Source organism: Pseudophryne corroboree, chromosome 7 (genome assembly GCF_028390025.1).
Source record: "Pseudophryne corroboree isolate aPseCor3 chromosome 7, aPseCor3.hap2, whole genome shotgun sequence".
NCBI classification, from domain to species: Eukaryota; Metazoa; Chordata; class Amphibia; order Anura; family Myobatrachidae; genus Pseudophryne; species Pseudophryne corroboree.
The window spans coordinates 396,231,771-396,250,781 of NC_086450.1; the positions used below are offsets into that span (position 1 = coordinate 396,231,771).

The 19,011-nt window shown below is 47.0% G+C and overlaps 1 protein-coding gene across 2 annotated transcripts in view; it reads right to left on the reverse strand.

The window, feature by feature from the left end:
- The window catches only part of KDM8 (lysine demethylase 8), a 49,881-nt gene that overhangs the window by 23,488 nt on the left and 7,382 nt on the right, over nt 1-19,011 (reverse strand). For both annotated transcript variants that reach the window (XM_063934634.1, XM_063934633.1), the window contains exon 2: nt 11,515-12,085. In XM_063934634.1, the coding sequence (XP_063790704.1) occupies nt 11,515-11,962 (448 nt within the window). In that variant the 5' untranslated portion in view covers nt 11,963-12,085. The remainder of the gene's footprint in view (nt 1-11,514; nt 12,086-19,011) is intronic.

Consider the following 19,011-nt stretch of genomic DNA (forward strand, 5'->3'; position numbering starts at 1 on the left):
AGTTCCTAGACCTGGTTTTAACACATTCAGATAAGGAAATCATCACGAGCAATTTCATCAAGAAGGTAGACATGAATAGCTATGTGCACTATAGGAGCCATCACCGGCAACAGTGGAAGGACAATATCCCATTTTCTCAATTCAACAGAATAGCACGCAATTGCAAAACTAGTGAGGACAGAGATCTACAACTTGAAGTATATAAGGAGAGATTCAGGAAAAAGGGGTACCCTACTCAACTTTTGGAAGGAGCCACTATCAGAACAAAAGGCTTGGAAAGAGGAGAACTTCTGAAATACAAATCCCAGGAAAATAAAGAGGACACAGTCAAATTCATTACCACATATAGCAGGCACGAGAATCTCATCAAACAAACACTCAAGAAACATTGGCACATATTGCTAATGGATCCCATTCTGAAGGACTACCTCACTAAGGAACCAAAATTGGTCTTTCGGAAATCTCAAAGCCTAAAGGACCTTGTGGCACCCAGCATGTTAAGGAATCCTGAAGCAAGGAACACCATGCCAAAATGTGTGGGCAGTTTTAAATGTGGTAGATGCAATATTTGCAGATATCTTCATCAGAACAGAAAATAATTTTTCAACACCAATACCAATAAAGAATATCGGATCAAACAATTTATAAACTGCAACACATTATCAGTGATCTATCTCCTGGAATGCCCGTGCAAAATGAAGTACATTGGCAAAACTAAGAGGGCATTGAAACTTCGCATCCAAGAACACATTAGGAATATAAAGAACAAAGTTCTAACACATGCAGTATCAAGACACTTCCATCAGTGCCATAACTCAGATCCAGAGGCATTAACATACAAAGGCATCGAACGGGTATCCCTGGGAGACAGAGGAAGAGGATCTCTCAAACCTGCTTTCCAGGAGGGAGATATTCTGGATCTATGAACTGAACACCCTTCATCCAGACGGCTTCAACGAAGGATATGAGATAGCACCCTTCTTATAATGTAAGCCTTTTTCTTATACTAGCTCCCTCCATCCTTCACTATGAACCGGATCTCCGTCTCCTGATTAATATTACAGCCACACCACGCTGGACATGCCCAACTCCGGCCGATTTTGGAAGCTAAGCAGTGTTAGGCCTGGCCAGTACCTGGTTTGGGGACTTCCAGGGGAGACCAGGTGCTGTAATTTAAAAGGACGTAATAGAGAATTCAATCCAGAATTATCTTATCTAAAGTTCCCCACCTTTCTGATCCCCAATTCCGCCTTTTCTTCTTTTTTAATCTGATCTTTGTGTAAAATATGTATACTCTTCCTCGGCATTCTGGCCTTTGTTTAAGACATACATACTGTCTCTTAAATCTGTCATATCCCTTAGGATTTTCAAGTATCCAGGTCTGGATATTATCTTTATTTTCTGTATATACGGACATTTATGAGCCCCTGTCCATGATTCCACACTATTATTACAATCATACCACCCTGGGGACGCCCAGTACCGTCTGATCTTGGAAGCTAAGCGAGGCTGGGCACGGCCAGTACAAGGATGGGAGACCTCCTTGAAGATCGGGTGTTGTAAATCTAAAGATGTTGGGAGAAAATTGGAGGAATGCTCTAACAATCGTGTGTATATACATACTCATTCTTCGAACTCAGGTCTCTCTCGCTCTTCTTTCTTTCCTTCTGTTGTTTGGTATCCTCCCACTCCTATAAAAGGTTTTCTATACCATATGCATACTTTTGGGATTTATGATTATGAATCATTGTCCTACACTGCTTCTATCGTTCCTTTTGTTGCTCTCACCTTCTTACAGTGACCACTATTACTTCTGAATTACCATAACTGCACAAAAATTGGTTTATTTAGTATACGTGTTTTTTTCATACTGGCAACTTCACTATAAGGCTTCAGATTATATTATATATTGACAATATTAGTACAGAAAAGCCAAGACATTCGTATGATGTAGTACATCTGATGAACCTTCTTAATTATATGTAAGATGTGTTAATATGACCTTTGACCTTGACCCCACCTTATTTCCCTTTTTTTACATATTTAAAACTCGATATGGAGCTGGACAAAGATTTGGCAAAGGACTGAATCTAAATGAAAAGTAGCAGTCAGGGAACATCTTTTAGATGGTTTAATTGGACTCCGAGAATATGGCCGCCGCAAACACAGATCACTGAGGAGTTTGTTCTAATGGAAAATGGCCGCCGGAGGACTCCGTCTTCACCAATACCAATACAGACATTGCAGGAACTTGCCAGCCGCATCAAAAACATGTGCTAACAACGTGAGCATGTTCCGCCACACAGAGCCAACGCATGCGCACTTTGTAAAGAAGGATACCGGATGTGGGGCGGATATGATGTCATACACTGCCCAGACAGGAAGTCCGCGGCTTCGTAGCTTATTTATGTTTTACAAATGTTGCATTGCACTTTTCAGAATATGTTTCTAATATTTGATATCTCTACTAATATAGCCACAATAGGTTTGTAGTATATCTGTATTTTGGTTCTTTATGATCACCTTAACTAATTAATTACAGGAAGTGATGTAGACACCACTTCCCTCTCAGGATGAGTATATATATATATATATATATATATATGGTCTGTCTCTAGTCTCAAATCACCCCCTGGATGAAGTCCAGACAGGACGAAATACGTTGGATGCTGCCTTGATCTAACCTCAATCACTTAAAGTTAAGATACTTCACTCCTCTATTTTTTTAATGTTTTTGAACCTTTTTTTAACCCTGTATATTTTACATCCTATGTACTCTTTTTATGCTTTCCAGCTTTTTATGCGTTTTTTACTATCTTTTGTGTATGTCATTTTATTATATTAATTTGTACCTTTTAATTTGTTTAGTGCTATATATTGTAATAAATTTGTGTATATTTTTTTATATAACTGCCTAGCTCTGCAATTGTTTGGCACCAGTGGTCGCTTTTACTGCCTCACTTTCCGTTTACAAATCCCTACCTTAGGCACTCATACCAGTACCTAAATATACCTGAGGTAACAAGCTGACGCCCTGTTAAATTATAGGGAGTGCCTAATAGGCAGTTGTCATAGCTATTTTATTACATTGGTCCGGTACTAGTGTTGATATTTAGGATACTGCATCTGTGGCACTGATAGCTTTCCTGGTACATATATATATATATATATATATACATACACACACATACATACATACATACACACACACACACACACACACACACATACACATAATATATACATAGAGAGAGAGAACCAATAACAGGCTCCACACACCAATTTCTTAATGCATGGCATAAAAAGAGAAGGAAATACAGATAGTGGCGAGATTCACACCAGCCAACATCGAATCGAAAAAACCATGTTGACCAGCATGCAACATGGAGAAACCATGCTAACCAGCATGCACCATGAAGAAATCACGCAAAACCGCATGAAACATGAAGAAACCATGTCAACCAGCAGGTAACATGAAGAAACCATGCTAACCAGCAGGCAACATGAAGAAACCATGCCAACCAGGATGAAACATGAAGAAATCATGCAACACGAAGAAACATGTTATCTAGCATGAAACAGGAAGCAACCATGCCAATCCGCATGTAACCTGAAAAAACCATGCAAACCATGCATGAAAGAGGAACAGCAACAGCTGAACCAATACTTAACCAAGTGGCAATGCAGGAAAACGAAGCAGTGGGCGGGCTCCCAGCATCCTCTACGGACTACGAGAAAAGGATTTACCAGTAGGTAATTAAAATCCTATTTTCTCTTACATCCTAGAGGATGCTGGGGTTCCATTTAGTACCATGGGGATGTACCAAAGCTCTCAGTACGGGAGGGGGAGTGCTGAGGATCCTGCAGAATGGAGTGACCAAACTTTAGGTCCTCAGATGTCAAAGTATTGAACTTGTAGAAGTTCAGCAAACGTGTTCGACCCCGACCAAGCAGCTGGTTGGCAAAGCTGTAAAGCCGAGACACCCTGGGCAGCTGCCCAGGTACAACCCACTGTACGAGTAGAGTGGGCCTTAACAGATCTTGGACACAGCAGGCCTGCCATAGAATAAGCATGCTGGATTGTAAACCCGATCCAGCGAGCAAATGTCCGCTGAGAAGCAGGACACCCAACCATGTTGGAACCATAAAGGACAAACAGAACGTCCGACTACCTGTGACGAGAAGTCCTCATCACAGAAACTTTCAAAGCCCTCACAACATCCAAGGACTGTGAGGTAATTGAGGAGTCAGTAGCCACTGGCACCACAATAGGTTGGTGATATGAAAAAACCGACACAACCCTTGGAAGAAATTGCTGACACGTTCCGAGCTCAGCTCCATCTTCATGGAAAAACAAGTAGGGGCTCTTGCATAACAAGGCCCCCAATTTCGACACCCATCGAGCAGATGCCAATGCCAACAGTGTGACCACCTTCCAAGTTAGAAAGTTGACGTCCACCTCCTGTAAAGGCTCAAATCAATCCGACTGCAGGAACTGCAGCACCACATTAAGATCCCAAGGTGCCAAAGGAGGCACAAAGGGTGGCTGTATGTGCAGAATCCTATCAAGAAAGTCTGAATCTCAGCGAGAGCAGCCAATTGTTTCTGGAAGAAAATGGACAAGGCCAAAATCTGGACCTTTATGGAGCCCAAGCGTAGGCCCACAACCACACCTGCTTGCAGAAAAAGGAGAAACCGTCCTGGTTGAAACTCCACCATAGGAAACTTCTTGGATTCACACCAAGACATGTACGTTTCCCAAATGCGATGGTAATGTTTAGACGTTACCCCCTTCCTAGGCTGTATCAGGGTAGGAATGACTTTGTTCAGAATGCCCTTCCGAGTTAAGATCTGGCGTTCAACCTCCATGCTGTCAAATGCAGCCGTGGTAAGTCTTGATAAGTGAACGGCCCCTGTTGCAGAAGGTCCTCGCGAAGAGGAAGATGCCTCGGATCATCCAGCAGTAACTCCAGAAGATCAGCGGACCAAGAACTTCTTGGCCAGTCCGGAGCAATGAGGATCGCTTGAACTCTTGTTCTTTTTATTAGCTTGAGAATCCATGGGATGAGTGGAAGTGGAGGGAACACATACACTGACTGGAACACCCACGGAGTTACCAGAGCGTCCACCGCCACTGCTTGTGGATCGCATGACCTGGAACAGTTTCTCCGAAGCTTCTCGTTGAGGTGAGAGGCCATCATGGCTATCTAAGGTACACCCCATCGGCTTGTTACCTCTGCGAATACCTCCGGGTGGAGGCCCCATTCTCCTGGATGGAGATCGTGTCTGCTGAGGAAGTCTGCTTCCCAGTTGTCCACTCCCGGAATGAAGACCGCTGACAGCGCCCGCGCATGCTTCTCTGCCCAGAGGAGGATTACTGTCACCTCTGACATTGCAGCCCTGCTCTTCGTTCCGCCCTGCTTGTTTATGTAGGACACCGCTGTGACGTTGTCCGACTGAACCTGAACGGCTTGATCTCACAGAAGATGTGCCGCTTGTAGAAGGCCGTTGTACACGGCCTTCAGATCCAGAATGTTTATTGGAAGGAGAAATACCCGAACTGACCGCTTTTCTTGGAAATTTTCCCAGAGTGACTGCTTCCCAGCCCCTGAGACTTGCATCTGGGGTTAGATGAATTCAATTCTGAATCCCGACCCCGCGGCCTTCGAGTAGGTGAGACGTTTGCAGCCACCAGAGGAGTGAAATTTTGGGTTTCTGCAACAGGCGTATCCGCTGGTGCTTGTGAAGATGAGATCCTGACCATAAGACCAGGAGATCCAGTGGGAAAGACCGTGCAAGGAATCTTCTGTACTGTCGAGCCTCTCAATAGGCAGCCATCTTCCCTAGAAGACGAATGCACCGATGAACCGATACCCAGGCTGGCATCAGGACATCCCGGACCATTGATTGGATCACCAACGCTTTCTTCACAGGTAGAAACACCCTCTGCACTTCCGTGTTAAGAATCATACCCAGGAAGGAACGCCTCCTTATCGGTTTTAAATGCGAAATTGGAAGCTTCAGGATCCACCCGAGATCCCGGACAGTTGATATGAGAGAGCAACACTCCGTAACATCTCCCTGGAGGATGTTAAGGTTGCCCAGATATGGAATTATGTCCACTCCTGGTTTGTGGAGCAAGAGTATAAAGACTGCCATGGCCCTGATGAACACCCCCGGTGTTGCTTAGAAGCCAAGCTCAGTGTTTGGAACTGAAAGTGACATAGTTGTAGTGCAACCCTAGACAGGCCTAGAAAGGCGGCCAGATTGGAATGTGAGGTACGCACCCCTGATATCCCGGGATACCAGGAATTCCTCTACATCTTGAGCAGAGGTCACCACTCCCAGACTCCATCATGAATTGAACACCCACCAGTAGGGAATCAATGACCCCAGGTTTGAATAGTAACCCCTGTTACGTAAATGAGGTGGAACTGGAATAATGACATAAGTCTGACAAATGATATGATAGCTTCCAGCAGTAGTGCACTTTCTGCCTGAGAAGCTAGTAAGCCTGATTTGAATAATCTGTGAGGCGGGAATACTAGAAATTCTAGTCTGCACCCCTGGGCAACCCAACTGTTTCCAGGGGTCTAGGCAGGATATCGCCCAGATGTGTTACTGAATCTCTTTAGACTTGCTCCCACCTGCCTGATCCTCAGGCAGTGAGGTCCACCGACAAACCGAAGGGTTTGAAAAAGGCCGAATTTGAAATTCGTCCCTGGAAACCTCGCGGCGCAGGTTTTCTGTATTTCCCCAACAACCTCTAAAGGAAGTGGAGGAATATGTGGAATCATGTTCAAAGGAATTGCAGTGTAGGTGTAGGATATAATTTCCTGATCTGTGCAGCTGCGGAAGGAAGACATACCGACTTACCTGCAGTTGACATGAATAATCACATATCCCTTGCGTCCCAAAAGGATCTTACCTGTGAAGGGCGGACCTGTCATACCTTACTCGGATTCTGTATCTGCAGTCCATCGGTGTAGCCACCGTCCTCTGCGTGTCGAAACTGCCAGAGCAGTGGTCCCTGCGTTATGCAGGTCAATCTCCTTCATGGTGTCTCGCCGTGAAGCCTGTAGTATCCTGTATGTGGCATAGAAACAAGTACAAGTCACTTCTACACATAGAATCTAAATCATCAAGTAAGGAGCCTGACCACGTTACAATAACCCCAGAGATGTACGCAAAAGTGGGTCTCCGAGTCACACCTGCAGCAGTGTACAGTATTAGAGATTAGTCTCAATAGGTGATCAGCCTTTATGGACGTTGTACCAGGGACAGGTAAGACAACCATATTTGACAATTTAGACACTCTACAGGGATGTGGATAATAACTCTGGGTGTACTCAGGTTTTCCCAAATAAGGAGTTCAACGTTCTACACAGTGGGAATGCATTCATTATATACATATAACAATATTCCTCATCCCTAATAGCCTCCAACATATGTTTGACCCCATATATATATATATATATATATATATATATATATATATATACACACACATTATATGGGCAAGTGTACGCTTTCTAGGGTACGGAGATGGGATGAGAGGCACAGCAGTGGATTTTGAAACCCCACTTTTCTCAAAACTGCGGCATCTACCCAGAATGGGATATATTGGAAGACATATACTTTAAAGTACATCCTATGGAGGCCACCCCAGGGGGATCTGCCACTGAAGCCTGAGAATTTGTACAGGTTTGAACATGGTATAGACTCCCCAGGAGAAGATATACATTCTGCAGTACAGGACAAAGTCCCTTTAACATGGTAAAGTGGATTACACATACTGTACACAGGAAAATGTCAACAGTTCCCCCACCCAGAATATCTTCAGAGAGTCACAGAGCACAAGAAGCCAGCCACAGCGCGCCCTTACCGGCTTTTATAAAGATAAAAACCCCGCTGACTAGCGTAACCTTAACAGGGTAGCTAGTACATATTATCACTCCCCCCTTTTATAACACCTTTTACCTCAGTGCAGTTATGTGGAGGACAGCGTTCCCTGTCAGCTTGTGTCTGCAGGGAGAAAATGGTGCTGGCTAGTGCTGGATCCGCTCTGAGAAGCTCCGCTCCCTGTAATGGCGCGCCATCCCGCACTTACAGATTATAATGGCCTGAGGTAATTTTTGCAGCCAACAGTGGGTTAGACCTTGAAAGCTATGTTTGACCAGCGTAGGGTATCGCGGTGGCCCAGGACGCCCCTCACAGCGCTGTACACAGTGTGCCGCTGAGCCTTCCGGAGCGCAGCCTGTCAGAGCTGCGCTCCCACCCTTGTGCTGCCATTCTCGCCGGGGACCTACTTACCGGGACTCCGGCGCCAGATTCACCACTCTTCTTTCTTCTGGCTCTGTTAGGGGGTGGCGGCATGCTGCGGGAGTGAGCGGTCACTCGCAGGAGCTCAGTGTCCTGTCAGCGAAGATAGTGGCCATTAACCTCTCAGGGTTGGATCCTACTCCCCCCCTAAGTCCCACGAAGCAGGGAGGCTGTTGCCAGCAGCCTGCCTATAAAATAACAAACTCTAGAAAACAATAAAACTAAGAAAACTCCTAGGAGCTCCCCTAGCTGTGACCGGCTCCTCCAGGCACATTTTCTAAACTGAGTCTGGTAGGAGGGGCATAGAAGGAGGAGCCAGCCCACACTGTTAAACTCTTAAAGTGCCAGTGGCTCCCAAAGGACCCATCTATACCCCATGGTACTAAATGTAACAGAGAAATATAGATACACGGTATTCGGTCTATAGATCTACACTAAAAAGGTCTACAGTCAATAGGTCAACCACTAATGGTTGACATGCATTAGGTTGACTGGGTCAAAAGGTAGACATGAGAATGGTCGACACAGGTTTTTTAGTTTTGTTTTTGTTAACTTTTTCATACTTTACCATCCACGTGGACTATGACTGGAAATAGTCTGTGCCGAGTGCAGCGGTAATGGAGCGAGGCACCTTGTCCAAAGCATGGCAAGCAAAACGAGCCATGCGGGGGTATGCTGTACACTTATGGGGCTTGTATGTGTCAGAAAAGTGACAAACCACCCAAAAAACAATGTCTACCTTTTTTTGTGACGGCCTTTTCAACTATCTATGCTATGTCGACCTTTTGACTTTGTCGACCTAATGCATGTCTACCATTAGTGGTCGACCTATTGACTGTACACCTTTTTAGTGCAGATCTAATAATCCACACCCACACACACTCTAACATACTTGTTAGGGCAGCCCACAGAGATGCCATCTTGTACGTTACATACTATAAATGCCAGGGGTGGACAAACTAATGTAGCGCCCAGGAGCTACTGGTATCAATTGCAATGACTGCAAAAATGAGCTCAGTGATCGCAAAAACGCGCTATAGCGCGTATTTTACCCGCTTCTGCTGTCCGGGGACTCACTTATCTAAAATGGGAGGGTCCCTGGGGACGCGCTCCGCAGCAGCAAATCAGTGAGACTGTGCTTTTAAATAGAGGAGGTGGAGCCTTACCGCTCCTCTCCTGGTTGCGTGCAGTGCCTTCACAGGGTCCCGGCATGATGGCGCGGCTCCTTGGAACAGTGTCACGAAGACGGTGCGTCTCTGCTATGGCCGTATTTCAGGGGGATCCAGCGGCTGGCAGGTGCGTGTGTGAGCGCCGGTGACTCTATGTGCTTGCTGTGTATGTGCTGCGGGGATGGGGGAAGGTGAGTGCCGGTGACTGTGTGTGCGGGGGGAGAGGTGAGAGCTGGTTGCTGGGTATGAGCCGCGGGGATGGGGAGAGATGAGTGCCGGTGACTGTGTGTGCGCGGTGCGGGGGGAGAGGTGTGAGCTGGTTGCTGTGTATGTGCTGCTGGGGGGGGGGGGGGGTTATTACAGGTGAGCAGCCACCTACATGTGTCACACTGGGCTCAGATGGTCTGACTTTGTCATTGGCCATCGCTTCAGCATCAGAGCAGGAGGAGGACTGGATGCAGAGCTGATTTATAGGAAAGGCAGGCTGGGCTGTCGTCCCGGGGCCCCTACATGCCGGAAAACACTGACCCCGGTCCGGCCCCCCTGTACCCTGGCCGGCTATGAGTCCCAGAAGCACAGGAGGGACTTTGTCTTGGAGATGGAGACTGCCTCCGTCTCTACAGTAAGCCCCGCCCCCTCGTGGATATAATGCCGCGATTCTAGGGTGCATGGGGAAGGGGGCGGAGCCTAACATCATGAAGTGCCTTACACATATCAGTGACCTGCTGTTGCTGTAGCCCAACAGGTATTGTTTATCCAGCTTTATTCATCTCTCTCCCCTCACTGGCACCCTCTCTCCACCTCCTCCCCCACTTGGATCCCCTCCCCCTGTCTTCCCGACTTTCCCTCTCTCCCCTCTCTATCTTCCTGACTCTCTCTCTCTCACTCCCTCTCTCTCTCTCTCTGTCTCTCTGACACCCTCTGTCTCTCGCTTGGTCCCCCCCCTCTCTGTCTTCCAGGCTCTCTCTCTCCCTTCTTTGACATCCTCTTTTCCTCGCTTGTTCCCCCCTCTCGCTCTGTCTACCTCCCTGACTCTCTCCTGCTCGCACCCCCTCCCTATTTCTGTCTTCCTGACTCTCTCCCTCTCTCTTGCTCCCCCTTCTCTATCTCAGTCTCTCTCCCTCTCTGACGCCCTTTATCTCTCTCCCTCACTCGCTTGTACCTCTGTCTTTCTCTCTCTGACATCGTCTTAATCGCTCTCCCTCTCCCTCTCTAATGATAGCAACAGTGTGCACAGTCAGTTTTATTGGTGGGGGCCCCCACACCTTTGTTGCCTGGAACCCCCACTAGCCTTAATGAGGCTCTGACTACGTCAGTCGTTGTCACTCCTCCCCTTGGCACCCGCACTGACATACACAATGACTGTGGGCACCCCTTCCCTCGCTGACACAACCACGATCACTGTGTATAAGTGCTCTACCTGGCGCAGTGTGAGTGATGTAATGCGAATTGGTACTATTATGTGGCCACACCCCCTCCCCACGAAGCCACACCCCTAAATGTTTGCAGCGCGCCTACGGCGCGCACTGTCTACTCTTTGTGTGTGGTAGGGGGCACCAAAATGTCTAGTTACAGCTTTGGTGCAAGTGTCATGTATACTACACAGCCTAGCAACCTAGTCACCCCTTTCCAACACTTTAGTAGTGTCCACATCAAGTCCTTGTTTTTATATTTGAATAATTAATAAGAATATTCATTCCGATGGGACCCAGAAAAGGACAAGTAGGACCCCAATTTTTAAAAGTGAGGGGTCCCTGGGACCCACTTTTTTTTTTGCTCAGCGCGATCACTGGAGCTAACAAAAATCATTCATTAAGTGCATTGACTAACTGACGACAGGTATTTCTCCAGCCCTGGTTTATTTGATTACCAGCAGCAACCACTGAACTTGGGACATTGGTAGAAAGGATATAGTATTTTGTAAAACGTATTCAAGTTTGCTGTATCTCAAATGTTGTTGCCAGAGACCAACCTCTGGGCACGTTGAGCACTAGACACCTGATGCCCAATAGGGACTAGATACCTGATAAACATTGAAGGGTCTCCGCAGCTTCCTCAGGGTGGTGTTTAGTCCGTAGTATGGGAATTATTCTGCTCATCACATTGTCCATGATCTCAGCACCCAGGAGTAGCGCCATGTCACATACCCGCAGAGCCTCCTCCTCCTTGAATCCTGTACCTCCATCTCCACACACACCCACTAGCTTATATAAGCAGCCATAGGAGTACACAGTCCTCCAGTCCCGGGGCACATTCCTCCAGTTACAGCCATTTAGCTTTTCCCAGCTGTAATCCATAATCAGCTCTCCCAGCTGCCCACATTGTCTCAAATCACCATTGTAAATATAGACAGCGGCCTCCTTCACACACTGAGCTATAGATCCATCCACCTCTGGGCCCAGCTTTGTTGGGAACTCTTCCAGACAATTGGGCAGGACACACCTAATCTGCGACCACAGTGAGCTCTGCATCGTCTGGCAGAATCCTGCAGGTCAGATCTGTCCTTGTCCTTCTACACTGTTTCAACTTGGGTCATTTTCAAAGCATAAAGCTTTTCCAAATGACATCGAAAATTTGTGCACAGCATACCAACCCTGTGAAAGAGATACACAAAGATTAAGATCCAAAATGAACGTTATACTAATAATATATTTAGGTAGTTTATCACATTCAACATACAGAACAGTATTGGGTGGCTGGCCTGTATTAAATGGACAATAACCTTTTCTGTCACCTCTGAAGACAACTGGGTTAATAGTTCCAGGTTGAGTATCCCATATCAAAAATGCTTGGGACCAGAAGTATTTTGGATATCGTATTTTTCCGTGTTTTGGAATAATTGCATACCATAATAAGATATCATGGCGATGGGACCCAAGTGTAAGCACAGAATGTATTTATGTTTCACACATACCTTATACACACAACCTGAAGGTCATTTTAGCCAATATTTTTAATAACTTTGTGCATTAAACAAAGTTTGTGTACATACACAATTCATTTATGTTTCATATACACCTCATACACACAGCCTGAAGGTCATTTAATATAATATTTTTAATAACTTTGTGCATTAAACAAAGTTTGTGTACATTGAGCCATCAGAAAACAAAAGTTTCACTATCTCACTCAAAAAATTATGTATTTTGGAATATCTGGATACTCAACCTGTATTACGTAATCATGTATGATGTTATCATAATAATAATTATTTTTCTTTTTTGACAAACAGAAGAAAAGGAAGGTGACAGAGATGGAAAGCAGAGAGAGAGAAATGGGAAGAGAGCAAGGTGAAAGGGAAATCTGAAGGGGAGATGGTAAGAATAGAGGGAATGAGATAAGGGAGAAAAAGTGAGAGATGGAAGGAAGAGAGGGAGAGTGAGAGGTGGAAGGAAGATAAGGAGAATCAGATGAGAGAAAGTGGGTGGGGGAAGAGAAAGGAGGCTGGGAACAGTAGCTTCTTTAACAACCTTACAAATGATGGGTCCATAATGTTAGTATTTATATACAATTACATGGCGCTCTACAGTGAACAAGTAAATGATAACAACAGTCCCTGTCCATATTGGCTTACAGAATTTACAGATTGGCGCGAGTGACAGCAGGGAGAGGGAGAGAGATGGGAGGGTTAGTGAGAGATAGAAGGAAGAGATGGGAAAGAGGAAGTGCGAGAGGTGGGAGGAAGACCGGGAAAGCCAGAGACTGGAGGAAGAGCGAGAGATGGGCGGAACAGTGACAGATGAAATGAAAATAAGATTTTACTCACCGATAAATCTATTTCTCGTAGTCCGTAGTGGATGCTGGGACTCCGTAAGGACCATGGGGAATAGCGGCTCCGCAGGAGACAGGGCACAAGAATAAAAGCTTTAGGATCAGGTGGTGTGCACTGGCTCCTCCCCCTATGACCCTCCTCCAAGCCTCAGTTAGGATACTGTGCCCGGACGAGCGTACATAATAAGGAAGGATATTGAATCCCGGGTAAGACTCATACCAGCCACACCAATCACACCGTACAACTCGTGATCTGAACCCAGTTAACAGTATGATAAACGAAAGGAGCCTCTGAAAAGATGGCTCACAACAATAATAACCCGAATTTTTGTAACAATAACTATATACAAGTATTGCAGACAATCCGCACTTGGGATGGGCGCCCAGCATCCACTACGGACTACGAGAAATAGATTTATCGGTGAGTAAAATCTTATTTTCTCTGACGTCCTAGTGGATGCTGGGACTCCGTAAGGACCATGGGGATTATACCAAAGCTCCCAAACGGGCGGGAGAGTGCGGATGACTCTGCAGCGCCGAATGAGAGAACTCCAGGTCCTCCTCAGCCAGGGTATCAAATTTGTAGAATTTAGCAAACATGTTTGCCCCTGACCAAGTAGCTGCTCGGCAAAGTTGTAAAGCCGAGACCCCTCGGGCAGCCGCCCAAGATGAGCCCACTTTCCTTGTGGAATGGGCTTTTACAGATTTTGGCTGTGGCAGGCCTGCCACAGAATGTGCAAGCTGAATTGTACTACAAATCCAACGAGCAATCGTCTGCTTAGAAGCAGGAGCACCCAGCTTGTTGGGTGCATACAGGATAAACAGCGAGTCAGATTTTCTGACTCCAGCCGTCCTGGAAACATATATTTTCAGGGCCCTGACAACGTCAAGCAACTTGGAGTCCTCCAAGTCCCTAGAAGCCGCAGGTACCACAATAGGTTGGTTCATGTGAAATGCAGAAACCACCTTAGGGAGAAATTGAGGACGAGTCCTCAATTCTGCCCTGTCAGAATGAAAAATTAAGTAAGGGCTTTTATATGATAAAGCCGACAATTCTGACACACGCCTGGCTGAAGCCAGGGCTAACAGCATCGACACCTTCCATGTGAGATATTTTAAGTCCACAGTGGTGAGTGGTTCAAACCAATGTGACTTTAGGAAACTCAAAACAACATTGAGATCCCAAGGTGCCACTGGAGGCACAAAAGGAGGCTGTATATGCAGTACCCCTTTTACAAATGTCTGAACTTCAGGCACGGAAGCCAGTTCTTTCTGGAAGAAAATCGACAGGGCCGAAATTTGAACCTTAATGGACCCTAATTTTAGGCCCATAGACAGTCCTGTTTGCAGGAAATGGAGGAAACGACCCAGTTGAAATTCCTCTGTAGGGGCCTTCTTGGCCTCACACCACGCAACATATTTTCGCCAAATGCGGTGATAATGTTTTGCGGTTACATCCTTCCTGGCTTTGATCAGGGTAGGGATGACTTCATCCGGAATGCCTTTTTCCTTCAGGATCCGGCGTTCAACCGCCATGCCGTCAAACGCAGCCGCGGTAAGTCTTGGAACAGACAAGGCCCCTGCTGGAGCAGGTCCTTTCTTAGAGGTAGAGGCCACGGGTCTTCCGTGAGCATCTCTTGAAGTTCCGGGTACCAAGACCTTCTTGGCCAATCCGGAACCACGAGTATAGTTCTTACTCCTCTCCTTCTTATGATTCTCAGTACTTTTGGTATGAGAGGCAGAGGAGGGAACACATACACTGACTGGTACACCCACGGTGTTACCAGAGCGTCCACCGCTATTGCCTGAGGGTCCCTTGACCTGGCGACATACCTGTCTAGTTTTTTGTTTAGACGGGACGCCAACATGAACACTGCTGACAGTGCTATCACATGATTTTCCGCCCAGCGAAGAATCCTTGCAGCTTCTGCCATTGCCCTCCTGCTTCTCGTGTCGCCCTGTCTGTTTACGTGGGCGACTGACGTGATGTTGTCCGATTGGATCAATACCGCCTGACCCTGAAGCAGGGGTTTCGCTTGACTTAGGGCATTGTAAATGGCCCTTAGTTCCAGAATGTTTATATGAAGAGATGTTTCCATGCTTGACCACAAGCCCTGGAAATTTCTTCCCTGTGTGACTGCTCCCCAGCCTCTCAGGCTGGCATCCGTGGTCACCAGGATCCATTCCTGAATGCCAAATCTGCGGCCCTCTAGTAGATGAGCACTCTGCAGCCACCACAGAAAAGACACCCTTGTCCATGGCGACAGGGTTATCCGCTGATGCATCTGAAGATGCGATCCGGACCATTTGTCCAGTAAATCCCACTGAAACGTTCTTGCATGGAATCTTCCGAATGGAATCGCTTCGTAAGAAGCCACCATTTTTCCCAGGACCCTCGTGCACTGATGCACTGACACCTGGCCTGGTTTTAGGAGGTTCCTGACTAGCTCGGATAACTCCCTGGCCTTCTCCTCCGGGAGAAACACCTTCTTCTGGACTGTTTCCAGAATCATTCCTAGGAACAGTAGACGTGTCGTTGGAATCAGCTGCGATTTTGGAATATTTAGGATCCACCCGTGCTGACGTAACACTACCTGAGATAGTGCTACTCCGACTTCTAACTGTTCCCTGGACCTTGCCCTTATCAGGAGATCGTCCAAGTAAGGGATAATTAAGATGCCTTTTCTTCGAAGAAGAATCATCATTTCGGCCATTACCTTGGTAAAGACCCGAGGTGCCGTGGACAACCCAAACGGCAGCGTCTGAAACTAATAATGACAGTTTTGTACTACAAACCTGAGGTACCCTTGGTGAGAAGGGTAGATTGGGACGTGGAGATAAGCATCTTTGATGTCCAGAGACACCATATAGTCCCCTTCTCCAGGTTCGCTATCACTGCTCTGAGTGACTCCATCTTGAATTTGAACCTTTTTATGTAAGTGTTCAAGGATTTCAGATTTAAAATTGGTCTCACCGAGCCGTCCGGCTTCGGTACCACAAACAGCGTGGAATAATACCCCTTTCCTTGTTGTAGGAGGGGTACCTTGATTATCACCTGCTGGGAATACAGCTTGTGAATGGCTTCCAAAACTGCCTCCCTGTCGGAGGGAGACTTTGGTAGAGCAGACTTCAGGAACCGGCGAGGGGGAAACGCCTCGAATTCCAGTTTGTACCCCTGCGATACTACCTGTAGAATCCAGGGGTCCACTTGCGAGTGAGCCCACTGCGCGTTGAAATTCTTGAGACGGGCCCCCACCGTCTCCGAGTCTGCTTGTAAAGCCGCAGCTTCATGCTGAAGACTTGGCAGAAGCAGGGGAGGGCTTCTGCTCCTGGGAAGCGGCTGCATGGTGCAGTCTTTTTCCTCTTCCTCTGCCCCGGGGCAGAAATGAGTGGCCTTTTGCTCGCTTGTACTTATGGGAACGAAAGGACTGAGTTTGAAAAGACGGTGTCTTTTTCTGCTGATGTGAGGTGACCTGGGGTAAAAAGGTGGACTTTCCAGCCGTTGCCGTGGCCACCAGGTCCGATAGACCAGCCCCAAATAACTCCTCCCCTTTATACGGCAATACTTCCATATGTCGTTTGGAATCCGCATCCCCTGACCACTGTCGCGTCCATAATGCTCTTCTGGCAGAAATGGACATAGCACTTACTCTTGATGCCAGGGTGCAAATATCCCTCTGTGCATCACGCATATATAGTAATGCATCCTTCAAATGCTCTATAGTTAACAATATATTGTCCCTGTCCAGGGTATCAATATTTTCAGTCAGGGAATCCGACCACGCGACTCCAGCACTGCACATCCAGGCTGAAGCGATAGCTGGTCGCAGTATAACACCAGTATGTGTGTATATACTTTTTAGGATATTTTCCAGCCTTCTATCAGCTGGTTCTTTGAGGGTGGCAGTATCAGGAGACGGTAACGCTACTTGTTTAGATAAACGTGTGAGCGCTTTATCTACCCTAGGGGGTGTTTCCCAACGCGCCCTAACCTCTGGCGGGAAAGGGTATAGTGCCAATAATTTATTAGAAATTAGCAGTTTTTTGTCGGGGGAAACCCACGCTTTATCACACACCTCATTTAATTCATCTGACTCAGGAAAAACTATTGGTAGTTTTTTCACACCCCACATAATACCCTTCTTTGTGGTACTTGTAGTGTCAGAAATGTTCAATGCCTCCTTCATTGCCGTGATCATGTAACGTGTGGCCCTACTGGACATTACGTTTGTCTCCTCACCGTCGACACTAGACTCAGTATCTGTGTCTGGGTCTGTGTCGACCCACTGAGGTAACGGGCGTTTTAGGGCCCCTGACGGTGTCTGAGACGCCTGGACAGGCACTAATTGATTTGCCGGCTGTCTCATGTCGTCAACAGTTTTTTGCAAAGTGCTGACATTGTCACGTAATTCTTTAAATACGATCATCCAGTCAGGTGTCGACTCCCTAGGGGGTGACATCACTAACCCAGGCAATTGCTCCGCCTCCACATCATTTTCCTCCTCATACATGTCGACACACACGTACCGACACACAGCACACACACCGGGAATGCTCTGATAGAGGACAGGACCCCACCAGCCCTTTGGAGAGACAGAGGGAGAGTTTGCCAGCACACACCAAGCGCTATATATATATATATATACAGGGATAACCTTATATAAGTGTTACTCCCTTTGATAGCTGCTGTTTTTATTATTATTAGCTGCCAATAGTGCCCCCCCTTCTCTTTTTTACCCTGATTCTGTAGCAGGTCTGCAGGGGAGAGTCAGGGAGCCGTCCTTCCAGCGAAGCTGTGAGGGAAAATGGCGCTTGTGTGCTGAGGAGATAGGCTCCGCCCCTTCACGACGTCCTTATCTCCCGCTTTTTTCTGGAAAAATGGCAGGGGTTAAATACATCCATATAGCCCAGGAGCTATATGTGATGTATTTCTTTTTGCCAACCTAAGGTATATCTGTTATATTGCGTCTCAGGGCGTTCCCCCCCGAGCGCCCTGCACCCTCAGTGACCGGAGTGTGAAGTGTGCTGAGAGCAATGGCGCACAGCTGCAGTGCTGTGCGCTACCTTAGTTGAAGACAGGACCGTCTTCTGCCGCCGATTTCACCGGACCTCTTCGCTCTTCTGGCTCTGTAAGGGGGCCGGCGGCGCGGCTCCGGGACCCATCCAGGCTGAACCTGTGATCGTCCCTCTGGAGCTAATGTCCAGTAGCCTAAGAAACCCAATCCACTCTGCACGCAGGTGAGTTCGCTTCTTCTCCCCTTAGTCCCACGATGCAGTGAGCCTGTTGCCAGCAGGACTCACTGAAAATAAAAAACCTAAAATAAACTTTTATTCTAAGCAGCTCAGGAGAGCCACCTAGCCTGCACCCTTCTCGTTCGGGCACAAAAATCTAACTGAGGCTTGGAGGAGGGTCATAGGGGGAGGAGCCAGTGCACACCACCTGATCCTAAAGCTTTTATTCTTGTGCCCTGTCTCCTGCGGAGCCGCTATTCCCCATGGTCCTTACGGAGTCCCAGCATCCACTAGGACGTCAGAGAAAAGAGTGTGAGTGACCGCCGGTCATGTATACCACACCTGTAGGAAGAGCAGGGAAGCGAAATTTGAGAAAAAGCGTGAAAGCGAGAGATGGGAGGAAGCACTAGAGATTGGAGGAAGAGTGAGAGATGGAGGTGTGAGCATGGTGGGCATACAGCAGGATATTCACGGCATACAGCATCACATATGAAGTAAGTACTGTCCATTTATAATA